The sequence below is a fragment of the Populus nigra genome, chromosome 8, assembly GCF_951802175.1.
Source record: "Populus nigra chromosome 8, ddPopNigr1.1, whole genome shotgun sequence".
In the NCBI taxonomy this organism is placed as follows: domain Eukaryota; kingdom Viridiplantae; phylum Streptophyta; class Magnoliopsida; order Malpighiales; family Salicaceae; genus Populus; species Populus nigra.
Genome location: NC_084859.1, coordinates 18,339,249 through 18,360,609, shown reverse-complemented (window position 1 = coordinate 18,360,609; position 21,361 = coordinate 18,339,249). Strand labels below are relative to the sequence as shown.

The 21,361-nt window shown below is 34.6% G+C and overlaps 2 protein-coding genes and 1 pseudogene across 5 annotated transcripts; 2 read left to right on the top strand and 1 right to left on the bottom strand.

The window, feature by feature from the left end:
* Window positions 1-348: 348 nt before the first annotated feature.
* Window positions 349-2,198, bottom strand: LOC133701989 (uncharacterized). Its single transcript, XM_062126176.1, has 4 exons — window positions 1,687-2,198; window positions 1,157-1,600; window positions 860-1,070; window positions 349-477 (listed from the first exon to the last, which is right to left on the bottom strand). The coding sequence occupies exons 1-4, from the start codon at window positions 2,196-2,198 to the stop codon at window positions 349-351; spliced, it is 1,296 nt and encodes a 431-aa protein (XP_061982160.1).
* Window positions 2,199-7,365: 5,167 nt separating this feature from the next.
* Window positions 7,366-10,558, top strand: LOC133700830 (4-coumarate--CoA ligase-like 1; annotated as a pseudogene).
* A 3,363-nt stretch (window positions 10,559-13,921) lies between these two features.
* Window positions 13,922-20,853, top strand: LOC133701335 (squamosa promoter-binding-like protein 2). Of its 4 annotated transcripts, XM_062125214.1 has the most exons (7): window positions 13,922-14,070; window positions 15,408-15,540; window positions 15,718-16,474; window positions 16,680-16,819; window positions 17,554-17,808; window positions 19,635-20,044; window positions 20,465-20,853. In XM_062125214.1, the coding sequence occupies exons 3-6, from the start codon at window positions 15,777-15,779 to the stop codon at window positions 19,997-19,999; spliced, it is 1,458 nt and encodes a 485-aa protein (XP_061981198.1). In that variant the 5' UTR covers window positions 13,922-14,070; window positions 15,408-15,540; window positions 15,718-15,776; the 3' UTR covers window positions 20,000-20,044; window positions 20,465-20,853. The 4 variants fall into 4 exon arrangements, with proteins under 4 accessions (XP_061981198.1, XP_061981199.1, XP_061981197.1 ...); XM_062125215.1 differs by lacking the exon at window positions 15,408-15,540 and having other exon boundaries at window positions 13,929-14,070; XM_062125213.1 differs by lacking the exon at window positions 13,922-14,070 and having other exon boundaries at window positions 14,737-15,540.
* The last annotated feature ends 508 nt before the right edge of the window (window positions 20,854-21,361 follow it).

Sequence of the window (21,361 nt, the reverse complement as noted above, 5' to 3'; positions counted from 1 at the left end):
AGTAAAAGAATTTAAGCATGCAATGACCAATTAAGAAGCTGAATGATCAACATCAGAACAAAAACGTGAAAACAAGTTCTAACAATTTCTACCATTCCATTCCATTTACTATGCTTTTGCAAGCAACACTTCCATATTCATCTTGAAGCACAGCGATTATTAGTTTTTACAACTATTTTCTCTTTTAGAATCACAAGGTAGTCAGAAACTTTATCCATGGAGTTCATCTCTACACCAAAGGACAAAGGGGGAAAAAAAAAACGAACACAGACCAAGGAGACTCAGATACTCTCAAGCTTGTGATGCATCAGCCCTTCTTTGCTTGTTGGAATTAGGGAATGCAGTGATCTATTCGGTATCCAGTGGCATTTGAAGGCATTCGTCGGCGCCAGCGTCCATAAAAGCTTGTTGGACAGACTCAGAAGCGAAACCTATAATCTGACTCTTAACACCCATCTTACGTAACAGCTGTGTTGCCTGACATATATGTATATGATCAGGGACAGATGTAAATATCATATAAAACGTATATCATGACATTAATTGGCAGTTGAAGTGTTTATACAGGAAACGAAATTTACAATTTTATGCTTCAAGACTAGACCAAAATGGCCTCAGAATCATGATGGATCAACTTTCAATTTCATTGAGTTCCTTTGAATTTCATCAAGATCAAGATCAGATATTGAAGACTTACAGTTGTTTACTTTCCACTCTACCAAGTTAGTGGTTCTTAAAAACTATCACTATATCATGAGTTATCAAGAAAATTTCTTCATTCCAATTTTATCAAAAACCTACAACGGGGTTGAGGTTTTGAAAAACATTAATAAGTTGAAGCTGGTCAAAAGACATATACCTGTATTCCAGTCATGATGGGCATTTGATCGTCCATAATAATGAGATCAAAAGAAGCCCCAGCAAGATGAAGATAAACAGCTTCTTTCCCATTCTTCGCCTCTTGAAATTCCAATGTAAACTGCTTTTCTGTCCCAACTACCATCACGTATCTCCAAATGATGTCTCGAGCATTACGATCATCATGAACAATAAGCACAGAGTAATTATTGCTGGAAACATAGAAAAGACAGAAAATATTATGATCTTTAATATAATTCAAGGTAAACAATCATTGTTTAAGAGCAAATCCACATACCCCTGATCATGGTCTCCACTAGTGTCACCACTGATCAGTGCCTTCTGATTCAGCCATTGCTTCACATTAGCAATCTTCCGGCTTCCAGCTTCAATGTTGCTGCTCGTAGCACCAGATTCGTGAAGAAGATTCAACCTTAGTTCCCTGGTTTCATTTTGATCTTTCTTGAGTGCTTCGATTTCTGACTCAATTGCATTCTCTAAAACCTGCCTCTTTTGATCAATCTTTGCAATGCACTCATCTAGTTTCTTAACTAGATTATGGATTTCTGGATCAATTTGAGTGTAATCTTCGTCAGCCATAGCTTGTTCCCCAGAATGACCAAATGCATTCCCATTGTCTTCTTTCTTGGATTTATCAATATCAGTTGTCTTTGATGGTAAACTTTTTGACAAAAACTTATCCAAATCGGACAAGGCTTCTTTATAAACGAATGAACGTTCCCTGTTATTTTTTTTAATGCAAATTAATTATTGCTCTAGTAAAAATATACAAGATTTTTACAAGATTCAAGAAATACAAGGAACTACCTGGCCTTGTCCAAGCCTTCACGTACAGAAGCCTTGACCCGCTCAATTTCCTCAGGTAAGGGATTCCAAGAACCAGGCAATGTATCCTCCGAAATGCCAAGAGCAGTACTCATCAGTTGCTCAGTGTCTCCTTGAAGACTAGACTTACGGTGGTCTGCAGCCATTGCTTCCGGATCAGAAGGCAAGCACTGAAAGAAATTCAGCTTGGAGTTGCTCGAAATCGGCGATGCAGCAATCAGCCCTATATCCTCATGACTACCTTCTTTTGTCTTGAATTCATCCATCTTCTGATTCAGCCATTGCCTTGCTTTATCAATCTTGGCCCTTACTTGTTGATCAAGATTGTTTCTTGTGATAACTGATGCTTCAATTTCTATCTTGAAGGACTTCGCAGCAATGATTTCTTTGTAGCAGCGATCACTCTTTTCTTGTGATTTTGCAATGAAATGATCCAATTCTGAAAATAGCATCTTACTTTGAAGCTCAATTTGAGTGTTATCTCTGTCAGCCATTGATGTACTGTACTGTTCTTGCTTTTGGGGGGGGGGGGTATTCTATGAGAGAGAAGCGCCAAATTTGTGGTTTGCAAGAGCGGTTATTTCTGTTAAGAAGTTGTGATTTGTCACATACGGGTGATACTGGCAGACAGCCTTTATATAGAAGAGGGCGGACTGAATAACCGAGTAGAATTCTTGAGGCAATTCTAAAATGTATGTTGATAAACATTTTACATTTGATGCAGGAAAAATAGTGTCTTTTCTACATGAGTTCACTTTTTTACTTTTACACAAATATAATTAAATTACTTAAAATGATTATAAACTTGGTTTTTAATAATGTGGTTTTAGAAGATTATATCAACACCTCAAATATTAAATTGTATTTAAATATTATATTTATTTATTAGTCCAAATCAAAAAATACAATTATCACTTGATAAATTCACATCGAACTTTTCACATCACTTGAACATGTTTTCTCTTCAAGATTTGTTTTTGATAACAATACATCATCAATGCCAAGAATTTTTCCCAGACTCTCAAGAATATATAAACAGTATTGCTTTCTCAACAAAGTAAATTTTACAATTGAAAATCTAAGTAATTTTATATAATATTAGATAACAATATTATGAAGATTTGATTGCACAAATATGAGTATAAATAAGGATGGATAATTATAAAGTTGTTTTGCTCTTAAAATAGCTTGTATATGATATATGTTTGGATTTTCTTATAAGATTTACAATTTGACAAATTATATATATATATATATAAGTAGTTGTTTATAGTTGTTATAATTTTATTGGCGACTAAATGGTTAGCCAGTTCAAATTGATCAAACTAATTGTTCGACCGATTCCTGCATAATTTATAGATGTTCATAAAAAATAAATAAGCATTCAACCAATTAATTTGATATACCCAAACAGTCGACTAATTCATGTAAAATTTAGATTTATTAGTTTTAATCCTGAGTGAATTTTTAGAACTGTTTCATTAATCCTTTTAAAATGCATATAAAATGAAGTGTGTATATTCTTTTTAATTTATGATATAAAGTAGAATATAAATATTTACATTTAATATTAAAAAAATACTTAAATTAATTCTTCATCTTGTTTTCTTTTTTAACTTCTATTATGTCTGTGTTGATGTATTCTTTATATAAAAATTATTTAAAATTTATTCTCAAAAAAACATATTATTATTTAATTTTCATGTATTCTTCGTATAAATTTCATCAATGCTTCAAATGGATGGATATGTGGAAATGTTCAAGCGCAGCTATATGTCCTTACCATAAAAAGAGTTTGCATACAATATAGTGTCGAGAGGTTATTGGCCATTGCTTTTCACAGCTGGCTTAAATTAAGGCCAAGTTGGGTAATAATCTAAGGCTCTATTTAAGATTTTAAGAATAAATAAGATATATTTATTAATAATATTTTATAAAATAAAGATTGTTCTCAGTTACTAAATGAAAATTATCCAGGACTCCATTTATAAATACAAATAAAAAATATAAAAAATATTTCTTAAATATTTTAAAATACTTTATTTATAATTTTGTTTAAATTTTCAGTTTTAGTGCCAATTTATTGTCACAGTAAATTTTCCAACAATATTATTTAATCAAGTTAAACGTGGTAGATAGCATAGTGATTTGACAACTCGGCTTTTGCCGAATTTAAAGAAAAACTAGATGTGAGTTAAATAAGTTTGGCTCGGACACCTTTATTAACATCACGAATTAGCAGCGCCACCTTTTAAGTAGCCAAGGAAAAGAAAATATGCAAGAACCAGATATTGGTTAAGTTCATCTCTACATCAAAGGACAAAGGGAAAAAAACGAACACAGACCAAGGAGACCCAGATAATCTCAAGCTTGTGATGCATCAGCCCTTCTTTGCTTGTTGGAATTAGGAGGGAATGCAGTGATCTATGCAGTATCCAGTGGCATTTTAAGGCATTCGTCGGCGCCAGCGTCGATGAAAGCTTGTTGGTCAGACTCAGAAGTGACACCTATAATCGGACTCTTAACACCCATCTTACGTAGCAGCTGTGTTGCCTAACATATATGTATATGATCAGGAACAGATGTAAATATCATATAAAATGTATGTCACGACATTAATTGGCAGTTGAAGTGTTTATCCAGGAAACGAAATTTACAATTTTATGCTTCAAGACTGGACCAAAATGGCCTCAGAATCATGATGGGTCAACTTTCAATTTCAGATTTTGCAGACTGACAGTTATTTCACCAAGTTGGTGATTCTTAAAAACTATCACTATATCATGATTTATCGAGAAAATAAAGAAGAAGCTTTCTTTATTCCAATTTTATCCAAAAAACTACAATGAGATCAAAAGAAACCCCAGCATATGAATATTGTCCATGATAATAATAATTAGTTGAAGCTGATCAAAAAATATATACCTGAATTCCAGTCATGATGGGCATTTGATTGTCCATTATAATGAGATCAAAAGAAGCCCCGGCAAGATGAAGATAAACAGCTTCTTTCCCATTCTTCGCCTCTTGAAATTCCATTGCACGATGCTTTTCTGTCCCAACTGGCATCGTGTATCTCTGAATGGTGTCTCGAGCATTACGATCATCATCAACAATAAGCACAGAGTAACTATTGCTGGAAACATAGAAAAGACTGAAAACATTATGATTTTTAATATAATTCAATGTAAACAATTATTATTTAAGAGCAAATACACATGCCCCTGATCATGGTCTCCACTAGTGTCACCACTGATCAGTGCCTTCTGATTCAGCCATTGCTTCACATTAGCAATCTTCCGGCTTCCAGCTTCAATGTTGCTGCTCGTAGCACCAGATTCGTGAAGAAGATTCAACCGTAGTTCCCTGGTTTCATTTTGATCTTTCTTGAGTGCTTCGGTTTCTGACTCCATTGCGTTCTGTAAAACCTGCCTCTTTTGATCAAACTTTGCAATGCACTCATCTAGTTTCTTAACAAGATTCTGAATTTCTGGATCAATTTGAGCGTTATCTTCGTCAGCCATTGATGAACGAATTAATCTCTTCGTGACTCTGAGAGAGAGAGATTGGGTGAGAAAGACATTTCTACTCTAGCAAAAAAATAAGATAAACATTTCTAAAGTACGTGTATAGAGTGCAAAATTTACAAGAAGAATATGTGGAACATGGTTTCATCTGCTTCAAAGTAAAAAAGTTAGTGCATTTCTACTCTGGAAATAGAAAAAAGAAAAAAAAAATACTAACAAAAGAAGCTCAAATTTGACCCTGAACTAAACAAGAAAACATAGTAAAAATTCTGAGGTACACCGTACTTGTATGGAGCTACCTGGCCTCGTCCAAGCATTCACATACAGCAGCCTTGACTCGCTCAATTTCCTCAGGTAAGGGATTCCAAGGACCAGGCAATGTATCCTCTGAAATGCCAAGAGCAGCATTCATCAGTTGCTTATTGCCTCCTTGAAGACTAGACTTATGGTGGTCAGCGGCCATTGCTTCTGGATCAGAAGGCAAGCACTGGAAGAAATTCAGCTTGGAGTTGCTTGAAATCAGCATTGAAACAATGAACCCTTTATTCTCATGACTATCTTCTTCTATCTTGAATTCATCCATCTTCTGATTCAGCCACTGCCTTGCCTTATCAATCTTGACACTTGCTTCTTGACCAAGATTGTTTCTTGCAATAACTGATGCTTCAACTTCTATCTTGAAGAACTTGGCAGCAGTGATTTCTTTGGAGCTGTAATCACTCTTTTCTTGTGATTTTGCAATGAAATGATCCAATTCTAAAAATAGCATCTTAATTTTAAGTTCAATTTGAGTGTTATCTTTGCCAGCCATTGATGTACTGTACCGTTCTTGCTTTGGGAGCGAGAGAGAGAGAGAGAGCTGAATGAGTATTCTATGAGAGAGAAGCGCCAAAATTGTGGTTTGCAGGAGCGGTTATTTCTGTTAAGAAGTTGTGATTGGACAATTGCGGGTGATACTGGTAGGAAGCCTTTACATAAAAGAGGGTGGACTGAATAACCGAGTAGAATTCTTGAGGCAAATCTAAAATTTTATTTATTTATTTATTTCTACTTGGCCACGAGGAAAGGAAAAACTGGGCTTAAACTGATCTGTAAGGTGAAGTTGATCCAGAGATGTTTGCTTTGCATGCAAAAACATACATAATTATGCTCGAACACACTAATTTTTTTTGTTCTTTCCAGTGTAGTGTTGTAAATTTTAGAACCTAACTTATCCGCGTTATAGATTGCATCAAATTTGGGATTAGTCTTTCCCACAAGAGGTAAGCGCCAAAGGGTTTGTTTTCAAAGGGCTGTTAAGGGGGTCTGCGCAGTTCACACACAGTTGATAAATTAGCCTGATTTTTGTTTGTTATTATTCTTAATGACAATTAACACTGACCTTTTACTGTCAAGATAGTTAATGCTGGGCTTAGGACATCACTGAAGATCAGTTATAGATGTTTGGTAGATTTTTTTCTAGTCATTGCTATAACACTGACCCGTTTCGCTTGGCTTGAGGTCACAAAACTGACCCGTTTCGCTTGATAGATTCGTGAAAGAATTTTGATTTTATCCTTGCAATTTCCTTTCCTTTTCTTTTTTTCATTTCTTTTTTCTCTCAATCTTGTCTTTAATTTTAAGTTTATTTATATATTTTTTTTCAATCAAGTCTCTGTTAACTCTCATATAGTTTAGTTTTTCACTGAGTTAAACAATAGGTACATGAAAACATTTTTTATTCTATCAATTTCTTACTATTTATAAGAAGCAAAAATCAATGTAACTTTACTTGTCTAAATTGATAGAATACACACTTTTTGATTCAATCTCATGTTTTATTCTGTTAAATACAGGAATCAGGTTCTTGAAAATCTGTTTGAATAAGGACAAAGTTTTGAGTTCAAATAATACAGATTCCTACAATGTTCCTTCGTGAAAAATCGGTGCATCCTGAAAGGCTATTGATTGCATATACTGTGATCCCGTCATGACCCAACAAGCACTTGCCAACCTAAGCCCATGTCAGTCTCACACTCTCACCTGTCTCTTAATTACTCTCTGATTCCATGCTGACCACAAAAATTTTTGTACAATTTCACCTTCCTTTAAAGCACAACTTGATTTTTCCCTCCTCCTCTGTCTCCTATCCACCATGGAAACTCTCATTCCATGCTCAGCAGAAGAGGAACATATTTTCCGAAGCCAGCATCCAGCAGTCCCGGTGCCGGACATCACACTCAATGATTTTGTACTCCAAGATGCTGAATTGTATTCTGACAAGGTAGCATTTGTGGAGGCTGTGACAGGAAAGACATACATATGCAGAGGTTGTCAGAGACACTAGGAGGTTTGCTAGGGCCTTAAGGTCTCTTGGCCTGAGAAAAGGACATGTGGTGATTGTAGCTTCTCCCAAATGTTGCTGAATATGGCATTGTAGCACTAGGAATAATGGCTTCTGGTGGTGTGTTTTCCGGTGCTAATCCTGCTGCACATGAATCAGAACTTAAGAAGCAGGTGGAGGCTGCAGATGCTAAGCTTTTTGTCACAAATGACTTTAACTATTGAAAGGTAATTAGTTAGTCTTATGATAATTATTGTAACAATAATTGTTTTATAGTTATTAAACACCGTCCAGGATCAACCCAGCTAAAAAGCCAGGTTTCGAATCACACGAGTTAATTCAAGTTAACCCAGAAAAATTAAAAAAATATTTGAGATTTTAATATTTCACATAAAAAGGTTAAGAAACAATTTATGTATATATAGGCTATGTATATTGTAAATAATAAAGTTTAAGAAATTTTTTCAAAGAGTTTTTTATTTTACATTGAAAAATATATTATTATTTTATTTTTTAAAATTAAAATATTTAAACTAAAAACTTTTTTTATCCCACAATAAAAAAATATTATTTTTTTCTTGTGAACATAAAATATGTGTGGGGGGCAGTGGCGGAGGGAGGGAGGCTGGCAGGGGCCCCAGCCCCTGCCCCTGCAAGGAAATACCCCTCCCTTGTAAATATTTAATAAAAGTAACTGAAATTTTTTCTTGGCCATCCCTAATTTTTTTTTTGTTCCGCCCCTGGTAAGGGGGCTTTCAATTTCACGTTAAAAAAAATACAATTTTCTTGTAATGTTTATATAATAAATTTTGATATAAATTGATAACCAACAAAAAAAAAATGTGGTTGATCTATATATATAAAATTGAGCCAAGCAAAAAAAAAATTCATGTATAGTTTTTTTACTTATTTTGAGGGGCATACATGTTAAAATGTTGATATGTAAAAAAAGGAATTACTGTGTATGTATGTTGAGATGTGGACATGTAAAAAAGAAAAGGGTATCTGCCTTTAGGGGAGAAAAAATTAGTCAAGTTTTACCGGGTCATTCGATTTCTGAATTGACTTAATAGGTTAGATGATTTTTTCCATGCCAATTACAAATCTAGATTTTTCTTTATTCAGACTTGATCAAGGTCTCAAATCACTCACATATTAAATTAACCTGCGAGGCATATTGATAAGTATATTTATAATCAATAATGTCATGGATTTAGTTCAATTTTTAATGATATCTGTTTTATATATATAATAATAAATGTCCGGACAGATTATATGTATACTTTTTTTATTTATTTATGTGGGTGTCCGGATCAGCTTGCGCGTACCACGACTAATCCCACGGCCCACTGAACACTCTGCGAACCCAGTGAACATGTAAGGCACCGCGGGGATGACAGGCATGCATATGAGAGCTCGAACCCAGGAGCAGTGAAAGAAGACAAGTCCCTCTCATCGCTAGGCCAAGACCCTCAGTGCAGATTACATGTATACTTCAAAATACATGTGAAGGGTCTAGGGCTACCTATAATTGTACTGAGTGAGATGTGCATTAGCACTGCCATGAATTGGAATGAACTGCTTGATGCAGCTGACCGTTCTGGCGATATACTTGCTTGTGAGGAAGTCCACCAGAGTGATCTATGTGCACTTCCATTCTCATCAGGCACCACCGGGATGTCAAAGGGTGTGATGTTAACCCATCGGAATCTGGTGGCTAATTTGTGCTCCAGTCTCTTCAGTGTAGACCCAGAAATGGTAGGTCATGTTGCCACACTTTGGCCTCATTCCTTTCTTTCACATGTAGTATCGCTGGAATATGTTGTGCCACCGTAAGGAACAAGGGGAAAGTAGGGTTGATGGGGAGGTTTGAACTCAGGACATTTCTAAATACGTTGATCACACAGGAGGTCAATTTTGCACCAATGTGCCACCAATTGGCCTTAGTTAAGAATCCAATAGTGGAGGAATTTGATCTCAAACTGAAGGCCATTATGACTGCAGAAGCTCCACTTGCCCCAGAGCTGCTCGCTGCCTTTGGAAACAAGTTCCCTGGCGTCCAAGTCCAAGAGGCGAGTATAATTTTGCTCCATTGTTGTGAATTAGACATGATTGTTGAATGATTTATTTCCAAGAAATGCTCTGCCTGTGATTCATTGTTTTCATCTGATCGAATATTCTTTACGAAAACATCATGTTCAAATTAATGTGCTACCAGTCTTGTTTTTGGTCAGGCATATGGACTGACAGAGCACAGCTGCATCACACTCACCCATGGGGATCCTAGTAAAGGCCATGGCATTGCAAAGAAAAACTCAGTAGGATTCCTCCTTCCCCGTTTGGAAATCAAGCTCATCAATCCTGAAACTGGTCGGTCACTGGTGAAATTTGTGTAAGAAGTCAATGCGTTCCGCAAGGTACAAAGATACTAATTATTTATCGACAAAACTCGTAGGAAATTAGAGCTAATGTAACTTCACTGTTAGGGATGATTTAGCTTGACTTTTACTAACTTCAGTAAGGAGGAGACGGGCAGGAGCATTGACACTGATGGATGGCTGCGCACTGGTGACATTGGGTACTTAGACAATGATGGAGATATCTTTATAGTGGATCGTATCAAAGAACTAATCAAGTACAAGGGCTTTCAAGTAAGATCAAACAGCTTGACTTTTCTCTTTTGGACAAACTGTTACGCAAGAATCAATAAAGCAATGCCCACCATGGGGAAATAATGCGAGGGCTTCTTAAAGAAATAATGCGAGGGCTTCAGGGAAATAATGCGAGGGCTTCTAGAGAGAAGATGGGGGACGAACTCGAAAGCTAGCCAATGAAACATAGTCCAAGTGGCACGGCCTTGCTGTCTCCTTTCTTTGATTGACTATGTGGGGATTAATGACTGCGATAAATTATAAGAATATGCGAGCTTTGAATTTTGACTGGCATCTGTTTGGATTTTATTAGTATAATGAAGCCCGCCATCTGTGGGAATATGTTTGTGGGATTTGTGTCCATTGTTACACTTCAAATTATTATTATTATTATTATTATTATTATTATTTCTTTTAGGTAAACGACTTTAAAATTTAGTGCATTCTGTTCCCTCCGGTTGGGCAAAAAAATTGGGTTAATTATAACTTTAAAATGACTCTCAAACGAAGAAGTTTACTCGAGTAAATTTTATTAATTTAAATTAACTAGAGTTAAATTTTAAAATCAATCAAAACCCGAGTCAAGAGTTAAATTAACTCTCTTTTCCAGAAAATCTATTATTTATTATTTTGATGAATTATATGGAATAATTTATAAGCAACTCTATTTGTAGCTTTTTTTTAAGAGCACGTCAATAAAAAACAAGCATAGCTGCTCTCGAAGTCTTGGATTGAGAACTGAGGGTATTTGTTTTTCACTTTATCATGTTGGTTTGAGTTATAGGAGAGGTTAAAAAATAAATATTTTTTTTTGTGAATAATTGACTCAACAAGAAGCCAAAGCATCAATTATTATTCTGTGTACCAAAACCTGTGGGAGAAAAAACTTGAAAACGAAAGGAGTAGTGTCAATTGTGATTTCTAATCTAAAAGCTTTGGTTTCCTCAAATATTTAATTCAATAACCTTGGGAATTTAAGTGACACATGCTGCCGTTCACATGCATGTGTTCATGTGGGTGTGTGTGGCCAATCTGCCAAGAAAATTTGAAGTATGAAAATTATCTGTTGACAATTTTTTATTAAAATAAAATATACAGGGGAGGATTCTCGAGGGTGTTGGGGGCAACAGTAAGAGTGATTTTTTAAAATATTTTCTGTTTTAAAAATGCATAAAAGTAATATTTTTATTATTATTTTTAACAATAGCATATAAAAATATTAATAAAAAAATAATTTAAAATAAAATAAATCAAAATCCCGTGAAATTCCGGTTACACCTGACACAAACAGCCCTGAAATATCCTACCTCCGAACATCTTCATCGGCTGAGCATGGTCAAGTAGCCACGTTCTATTTTATTTTTTTTAAATGAAGAACCAGTAAAAGAGCAAGTAAAAACTAGAAGACATAACCTAGTGACCTCACGTGGATCTCCTGAACTAATCATATGGACGAGATCTTGCATCTTTTAAATACCACACTTTTTTAGATTTAAGTATAAATTAGTTCCTGTGGCCGGTTAAAAATATTTAAATAATCCCTTGACCAAAAAGGCCATCTTACTTATTCAAATTTACCGTCTTCCCTGCATATTTTCTATATTCTATTTCTCTTAAAAATAAATTGAAAAGGAATATGGAATTGATAGAGGGATTGATCTATAAATAGATTGAGAGATCAGGAGTTAAATCTTGATTTTTAAAAAACACAAGGATTAATTGGTTGGTTTGTTGAACTACGAGGACTATGTTATAATTAACTTTATTTTTAATTAACAGTTCTATGCTTTTATATTATTAATCTAGCAAGGTGCGTCCTTTTAATTTTTTTTAATCAGAAAATGAAAGGTGCCAAGTTGGTCGTAAAATTAATAAGTTTATCCTTTTTTTTTTATTTTAAAAAAAGCATTGCCAGCTCTTAATATCATATTGTCAACCAGTCCAACTTGTTTACAATAATGTCACCTCCTATTATTTATTTATTTGACCATCATTTCGGTTGTACTCGAGGAGGAGTAAATTAACAAGAAAAAGCTTAGGAAATAAAGATTTCATAAATTCTTTTTACATGGAGCTGATTTAATAAATAACAGGCAAAGCTTACTGGTGAAGGAACTACCAGGCAAATGGGAGAAATGTGAGCAATAGTGAATGTCTTAACTAACAGAACTTAAATTCGTGAAGAAAATAAATTTACACCCAGTTAAAACCCATCCTGATTTATTATTAAAAAAAAAAATATCCTTTCAAAGCCACTTCATTTTAATTTTAAAAAAATAAATCAAGTTAATCCAAATTAACATATACAGCTCATGTCTCGAGTTTTAAATCATATCACACAGCAAGTTGGATTTAATAACTTTACATTCATGACATGAAGAGCTGTTGATAACAAACAATTCAAATTAATTTATTTTTTTTGTTTTTTTAGTTGAATGCTCTTGTGATCCAATCAGGTGAAATTAGGTTTGAAAATCTTAAATTCTCAATAAATTTTTTTTTTGAATTTTTTAAAAAATTTTAGTTCCTTAATTTAAAAGAACAAAAGGAAATTCATCTGAAAAATAGCAAGGAGAGATAAAGTCACGAGTTTACTCACTTTTCAACAATAAAATTTGTTATTTTTAGTGTCAACAAGTTTTATTTAAAAATAAATGTTTGATAATGATTGTTTTTTTTTTATAAATATTTATGAAAAACAGAAGAATGGATTCTACCTAGATGTTTTTAATTTGATTGATTTTGATTTTTGTTTTAATGACTTTGAGATGATTTGTAAAGGATATAATGGTGTTTTTAGGTGAAAATTACTTGAAAAAATTGAATTTTAAGCTAAAAAATCATCATTTAATTTTTCACCTACCACAATGGTAGCTGAAATTAAAATAATGCTTTATTAATATAAAATTAAATTTTATATAACTCTGTTTATATGAAAAAAAGTTATTCACCCCCTTAAAATAAAAATAAAAAAAACATAAATGCTTTAGTCACATGGGTCTATCTTTTTTTTCAATTTCATTTATTACTGTTGGTTTTTATTGATTCTTTTATTGTTTTTTCATGATCAGTGTTACTAGGTTAGAAATTACCTTGTGTTATCTTGAGTTTTTTTTTGTTTTTTTTTAATTTATTAATTTAATAAAATCATATCAAAAATAAATTTTATATAATTTAATTTATTTATATCTAAAACTTTTAAGCTTGTTGTACTTAAATTTAATAACAATACGTCAAGATTTTATGTAATTATTTTTTTACTTAAAAAAATTAATCCAACGCACATGGCAAACGCAGTGCAGAAAATAACCTTGTTTTTTCTTTATTTTCCACAAAACAGGACTGAAAAAGCAAAAGAAAAGAGCCCCTAGAGAGGGCGTGCCTGTGCAAACTAGTACGTCCCATTTCCACGTGTCGATTATCAACTCCCCCACAAAAATAACAAAACAGGAATCCACCACCCAAAAAAATAAAAGAAAGGAAAAGCAACATTAACACAACTGGGAAGTTTTAGATTTATTTTTTTTAAATTATTAATTTGAATTTTATAGATTTTAAATTAATTGAAAGATTATATAATTATTAATTTTAGAATTTATGAAATTAAGTAATGTATGTATAAATTGACCAAACACCCATACTAATAAAAAAAAAGAAAAAGAAAGGGAAGACTCAGTAATTGCTGCATTTATTCCCTCACACAGTAACAAGAAGTCAAGTGGTGTAATGAAGGCAAGGAAGCAAACTCCTCATTTTCTGCTCCTCACCTCCTCATTTTCTCTCATTAATCACAAACAGCATTAAAAATAAAGTTCTCAGGCAGCTTTTTGACAGAGATCCCTTCTGTTTCTCCCTCCCCTGAAGGGTAAGTAGTAGTGCTAGTAGTTTTTCTTCCTTTCTTTTTTCTTTTTTCTTTTTTCCACTCTTTCAAGTTTCAAATTGAGAAAAAAAAAGGAATGAAAATCTGCAGTATTATTTCCTCTGTGATGCTTTGGGATATCACAATAATAGAAGAGAGACAAAAGGGTTTTTACGGTGATAGCTTCTTCGTAGCTTCATGTCACGTGTCTTCCCTTTATATATGTAAATGGAAATTTATAGTTTGTGGCTTCATGTAGACTAAAGAGCTGTGGGATTTCTAAAAATGAGGAATCCCATTTTCTCAATAGTTAAGAGTGGGGACTTTTCATTCAAAGAAAGTTTTTTTTTTTAAAATAAATTTTACAGAGTGCCTTTTCTTTTGTTTCTACCATTCTTTTATGTCGGCTGTAGCAGTAGTGGTATATTTTTTTTTGGTTCAGTTCTTAAGAGAGTAAGCTACGAGACGATGTGTCGTTTCTTGCCAAAAATAGGAATGATTGAGAGTGGGGGGACCTTTACTCTTTTTTTTTGTTTTGTTTTGCAAGGTACGAAGTTAGTTTGTTTTGTTCTGTGTTTATATTCTGAGTGAATTAGTGGATGTGTTGGGGTGGGGGGGTAAGATTCTTTTAAACACGTTAGGTGACGAGTCGGTATGGTTCTTATTCAGGGGCCTACTTACTGTGATTAGCCCAAACAACTTCAATGTGAATTATTGCTTGCTTTTTGTTGATGGCGAAAAGGTGAAACCAGGTCCATTCAATACAAGTTAGATATAAAGAGACAATTGGGATATATATATATAGAGAGAGAGAGAGAGAGATAGAGAGAGAGAGAGAGAGAGAGAGAGAGATAGAGGGGGGAGGGAGTGAAAGAGGGGGTTTTATGATGAGTGGTAAATTCCTAGAGGAATTTGACCACAAAGTGTTGCAGGATTTTAGGGAGCAATTATTAGGTGTGCTTGGATAAGATGTGATTTTGAGAGAGACAACTTTGTTAGTTAACACTCTGAGAGTTCATGGTTGGGTCTAGGAGAGGTAAATATGGATAAAAGTAGAGGGATTGGATTGTTTTTTGTGTTCAGTTTCTTGATTTGAAGGGAGGGGAGATTTTTGTGTCAGCATCTCGAGGTTAAGAGGTTTCAAGTTGCTGTGCTTGAGATCTGTGAACTGATTGGTGGATGTTTGTGTTTGTAGATTTGGAGATTGATTGATTTCTGCAAGAGAACATACTGGGTTAAAGAGTGACCTTTATTTTAGTGGATACTGCTTTTACTTGGTTTAGTTAAAGTCTATCTGGTGCTTTGTTCGAATTCTCTGAGCTTGAGATTCAGTGCATTTGTAGGCATCAAGAGGAACTATTTTGCAATATTGGGGAAGAAGCAGATCGGATATTGTTCTCGTAAAGGGAATAAAGATTGGCTTTCCTATTTACATAAACATAGATGGCTAGCACTTAGATACATCAAGATTTAAAGGTCAGCTGTGTTCTTCACCTTTTCGGGGTCATGTGCTTTTTATATTATCAATTTTTGCAGAACCTCTTTCCAATTCTGTTCTATATTAGTATCCTGTGAGTTTTGCATGTTTAAATTTGCAATTTGATTCTTTATTTTCCTTAAGTTAGAGAAACGTTGATATCATGATGATTGCAGGATCTGGTTTCTAATCGCTTGTGGATTACATGAAGAAGTACTCTTTTTGAAGTGATTCTATGAGTTCTGTCTCACTGATGGAGTGGAATGGCAAACCCCACTTGCAGTGGGACTGGGAAAACCTGATAATGTTCAATGCAATAACAAATGAAAATTCAAAGCAGTTAAGCCTAACAGATTTGGAAACTGATGGAGAAAAAGGAAATGATTCTGGGTTTTTCTATTCATCTGGGAGTGTAAGCAGAAGCCGTGGATCTATCTCTGACTTAGAACTTGCTTCTTTCTCAAAGAGCTCGAAGTCAGCTTCCACCAATTCTTCATCAGCTGGGGAAGTTAAAACATCCAAATTCACTTTGGAGGCCTCTAAAACAAATCCATCGGATTACAATAAGGAAGAACTTGTGAAGGCTAAGGCAACTGATACTTCTCCCACGCTTGAAGCTTCAGTTGGTTCAGGTGACCAGCTGCTTGGTTTGAAGCTTGGTAAAAGAACTTACTTTGAAGATGCTTGTGCTGGGAGCAATGCTCAGTCTTCATCAATTTCTACGATTCCTGTGCCTTCTTTTACTCCAGCAAAGAAATTGAAGTCCAGTAATCATAGTCAGCGTGCTCCACGCTGTCAAGTAGAAGGCTGTAACCTTGACCTCTCATCAGCTAAAGATTACCATCGTAAACATAGAGTTTGTGAAAGCCATTCAAAGTGCCCAAAGGTCATTGTAGCTGGTTTGGAACGCAGGTTTTGCCAGCAGTGTAGCAGGTAAAGCTTCTAATGAAATGAATGGTTGTTTTTTGGAAGATGACAGTGCATGAGAATGGGTCATCTTCTACTCGTTTTGGTGCCAATTGTTGTTATCTAGGGTGATATATTGATGATGCCTATTTTCCTCAATTAGTAATTATAGTAATGATAATTCCCAGCTCATATAATTGGTGTGACAATGTCTGCATTTTGAATGTCAAAGGTTCCATGGTCTGTCAGAGTTTGATGAAAAGAAGAAAAGCTGCCGCAGGCGACTTTCTGATCACAATGCAAGACGCCGCAAACAGCCAGGATCTGTCCATTTGAATCCTTCAAGACTTTCTTCATCATTATATGGTATTGGTATTGAACTGAGTCTTTGATTATTCTCTTGAAGCTGATTTATAGAATATGCTATTGTCATTCATCTTTGTTTTGGTTGTTTCTCAATCTTCCCATGTACTCTCAAATGAAGCTATATAGATTATGCTATAAATTTCCCTTTGCCTTAATAAGGCTAAACCAAATGGAGGAAAGAGACCCCTTTGGTGAGTTCTGTATGAACTTCACGTCTCAAATTAATTTAACGATCTTTTCCAAATAGAAATTTCCTCTAATCGAGCATTCAAAAGGAAAAGAAGAAGAAGATTTCTTTCTGATTGTAACCTGACACTAGCAAGTTAATGTCCTAATTTATTTGGTTTTGAAATCACTAACAAATAAGCATAGTGTGGTATTATAGTTTCAAAGATTTCTCCCAGCATGTCTAATCTGCTTTTATCATTGGAACTTTCAGTGTGAGTTATGGAGATTTCTATATCTTGTGACCCTGTGATATGCTGTATGTGACAGAATCCATTGTGTCCATTGATTGTTTAATTTTTCTTCATCAATCCCCCAAAAGGCTTTCCCTTAATGAATTCTTGGTTAGCTTTATTTAACAAAATAAACCTGTGGTAGCCCTACATCTTATATGTCCCCTTTACATGTGGGACTAAATATTGTTTAAACTTGGGATACTTAAGTTCATGCAAGTAAATTGGTATTGCATGATAACCATTCATGCAACTTAACATGATCTTTGTTTACCTATGCAGATGAGAGGCAACAGATGAGTCATGTTTGGGACAAGGCACCACTTGTTCATTCCAGGCCCAATGCAAATTTGACATGGGAAAGCACATCCACCTCCAAGTTCACAATAACAAAAGAGTATATAGGAAAGCCTGCAGAAATAGGTGGTAGTGATAGGAGGCTCCACTGGCCTGGCATTGATCTGACAAATAGCATTGCTATTCAGCACCATCATAAGTCTAATGGCTTCTTACCATCCAAGGCCAAGGGCACTGCAGGTGAGGTTCTCAACCAAGGTTTGTTTTGTCTTCATTTTGAGAAACAAGCCTCACAATTATTGCATTGAGTTTCTAAATGTTGATGATTTGGTTAGTGCCATATAAAATTTTTACTTGGATTTCTTAGCAAGGTTTCCTTGATATGTCTAACAAGTAACTATGTGCTCCGGTAGCCAATCATAAAACAAAAAATAATGTAACATTTAACCAAAGATCCAACAAGGGTTTGTTTCATATGAAAAAGACATGAAGAGGAATAAACATCACAGCATGTCTTTGTGAGATTCACCAGGTGAGTCCATTTATAGTGTTGTAAATGGTGGATAATTTGGAAACTTACTGTTTTCTTCATGAAAACATCCAGTTTCACCTGTCTGTAACCCTAAATCATCGCCTTAAAAATTTCTTAATTTTTCAATTTATTCAGTGAGAGTTCAATGTCATCAATACATCTTTGGCATTTGTCATGGGCCTGGAATGTGCTCTTAACCAATGCGATAAGCCATAAGTTGTTGGCTTGTGACTGCAGATTAGAACTAAAAGTAAGGTTGCTAATGCTTCAATCATTGGATATGAAACAAAAATGTGTCCCTCTATGAAATTTCTTCTGAATCAAGAATCAACCTATCAACATCAGCATTTAAAAAGTGATGGAAAATTCGTAGTAAAATTATGAAAATTTTTCTTGAAGGACTTCGGAATATATTAATTGATTCACTTTTGCTTCTTCTTTTTTTTTTGACACACAAGTGCAAGTAAGATATTTAACTGATGGATTCTAGGCACGATGGGCCTTAATTGTAACTGCTGTAAAATAAATAAGTGAATATTAGCCTTGCATAACAAAATTAACACGCAATTAACATGTAATAAACTTGATTAAACATTGTACAACATATGCTGTTATTCAGGTTGCACTATGCTATTTGATTTGAAATGAATATGATTTTTTGATTATATTAATTGATACAATTTGTTACTTTTAACCTCAATGCTGCTAAATTGTATATAATAGCACTGAAGTTTAGGATTTGTTCACTGTCTGTGTCCACTTGGTCATGAGGCTCATTTGCTCTTTGTTTTCCTGCTATATTTATTGTGTAATAGTACTCTTACATAGATCCAAAGCTACATACATCCATTTACATGCAACAAGGATGTACAGGATTGCAGCATAAGCAAAGACTATTGGTTGCTCTGGTGACTTAAAATAATGTGACACACGTGGTTGGAGCCTCATTCAAGAGTCAAAGTACAGTGATATTTCTGAAAATATCAGAAAGTTTTGAAGATAATGGATGATAGTTAGATACACATGATATATATAATTCAGCAGTGCAATCCATGGGGTGCCAAATCTGATATTTGACAGATATACCACTGATTTTGGCCATTATGAATGCAAGTAAATGTGACAAAGCCTGTGGGGTCTTGTAAAAAGGAAGAATTAAATTTTCCTGGTGGTTTACAAAATTGCAAGTTTATTTGAGCATGCCTCTGCTTAATTTTGGAAATTAGAGATGTACAATGCGGTGGTTGAGTGCAAAGTGAACATTTTTCTGTGTTTTTTGCTGATTGGTGCAAGTCAGAGGATCTTAATGACTATAGATGGATCTTAAGAATATGTAGATGGTTAACTATGACTGTTTCTAAAGTCATATGGATGAAATATGATTTTGGAAACATTGCACTTTATGAAGACAGTTAATAGTGCAAATCTTCATGGATAGAGATAAGAACTATTATGCTAGGCCTTTCGTTTTTGTCTGGAGTGATTCTCTTCTTAAAATCGATGCTTAAATTTAATAGGAATGTGAACTTTACAGGTTTGGACTACTCTCTCGTTCCTTCCAAAGTGGAAGCAACGCCAGAATTTCATCGTGCAACACCAGAATTTCATCGTGCTCTCTCTCTTCTGTCAACCGATTCATGGGGTTCATGTGAGCCACAATCTATTTCATTTGAACAGCCCATGCATGCAAATCACACCAGCATGCCTCAGTCGGTGCTACATACTGTACCCCAAAGCTCACCACTTGCTTCATCAGAGTACTGGAGGACTGAGCAACAGTCAAATGACCCTCAAGTGCATACCTTGAGTTCACGCACTGATGGTAGCAATTACCTTCAAGAGTTTCAGCTGTTAAGAACGTCAAACGGGAATGACTTCTATTCCAGTCACATGAACTGACTGCTGAAGTGATTTATCATTTTCATCTTAACAAATTAAGTGAAGGTCAGTATCTGGTTTGACATTTTGCGTAGGTAAATAATGCTTTCATGTGCTCAATTGTAAAACTTTACAGTAATTATGTGGTAGCCAGTCTTCCTTAAAACCCTTAGCACTTGAGGATATGGAAGTTATATTATAGTATCCTGCATTGGTGGAAATTATTTGAAATCATTCAATGTGGTAGTAAAGTCCAGGTGATGTCCTGCATGTTGCAAGCACAGGCTGTAATTACGGGAGAGCTCACGTTCTCTCAAATGAGAGTGTCCAAGTACTTGAAATTTGTCTGCCCTTAAAACTATTAGTGGATTCTGATCGTGGAGGACCGGAGGTCATATGACTCATAGTTATGGTGAAGCTTTCATATCGCTGCAAAAATTCTTCAGTGCCTGTAGTAATCTGACTAGTGTTTTCCATTTTCTTCAGGAACTTGACCATCCTGGCTCATGCTGTAAGGATTCAGATCATGGTGGTTGCGAAGTTCGACGACGTTTCTCCTTAAGTAAACATTTGGAGTGGTTAAGGATAGAACACTGATTTGAAGATCATCGTGATCCGAGTTAATAAAATTTCTAGGAACCTAAAACTTAAATTGCAACCCGCGATTGCCTTGAAGCATTGTTTAAAAATCCCTCGGGATCTAAACTACTGTTTTTTCTTCCATTAATGGACATGGCAAGGCGCCAGTGAGTTTATCTCTTGAGCTGTAAAATGCTGGAAATTGCAAGTACTTAACTGCAGGTATGAATGATCTTTCAGCCCTACATGGCTCTGATGTGAACTATGAACATGAGTGATTCGAAAATTTGTTGTCATCTCTATCTAGTTTATTTACTTCATGCATGTGCTGGCTGCAGACCGATAATTTTTTGGGGGCTCGTGGCAACCTCTCATGGCATTTGACCTTTGGGTTATTCTACCTTTTTGTTCGCATGAAACCTAGGGTGAGCATTTTCGGTTAATTGTTTTTTGAAAAAAAAAAAAGCAATTTTGAATCAAGGTTTAGTTTGGTTTGGTTTAATAAATTTTAGAAGTTTTAAATCAATACCGAACTAGACTGAATTTTTTTGGTCTTCTAATCAGTATTTTTTTTAGTTCAGTTTTTTCAGTTTTTTTTTACCCTAATTAAACCATACTTTCTATTTGCTATTGCAAGTTGCCAACTATTATTCGGTAGATTAAAAGCAACTGGAGTCGCACGTTATTCTAAATTTTGTGTAGAAAAATAATTTTAGAATAGAAATGAAAAATGAAGAATTGTTTTTTGAAATTAATTTTGAAAATTTGTTTTTTACTCTTATGATTTTTTTCATGATGATTTTT

What these genes read in the sequence shown, in the direction of transcription:
- LOC133701989 (XM_062126176.1), bottom strand. Translation starts at nt 2,198, where the DNA reads ATGGCTGACAGAGATAACACTCAAATTGAGCTTCAAAGTAAGATGCTA. An exon ending in GAAGGCTTGGACAAGGCCAG is followed by an intron (nt 1,601 to 1,686) that starts GTAGTTCCTTGT and finishes AAAAAATAACAG; the next exon opens with GGAACGTTCATTCGTTTATA. An exon ending in CCATCATGACTGGAATACAG is followed by an intron (nt 478 to 859) that starts GTATATGTCTTT and finishes CATATATGTCAG; the next exon opens with GCAACACAGCTGTTACGTAA.
- LOC133701335 (XM_062125214.1), top strand. Translation starts at nt 15,777, where the DNA reads ATGAGTTCTGTCTCACTGATGGAGTGGAATGGCAAACCCCACTTGCAG. An exon ending in TTCATCATTATATGGTATTG is followed by an intron (nt 16,820 to 17,553) that starts GTATTGAACTGA and finishes TTACCTATGCAG; the next exon opens with ATGAGAGGCAACAGATGAGT. An exon ending in CAAGGCCAAGGGCACTGCAG is followed by an intron (nt 17,809 to 19,634) that starts GTGAGGTTCTCA and finishes TGAACTTTACAG; the next exon opens with GTTTGGACTACTCTCTCGTT.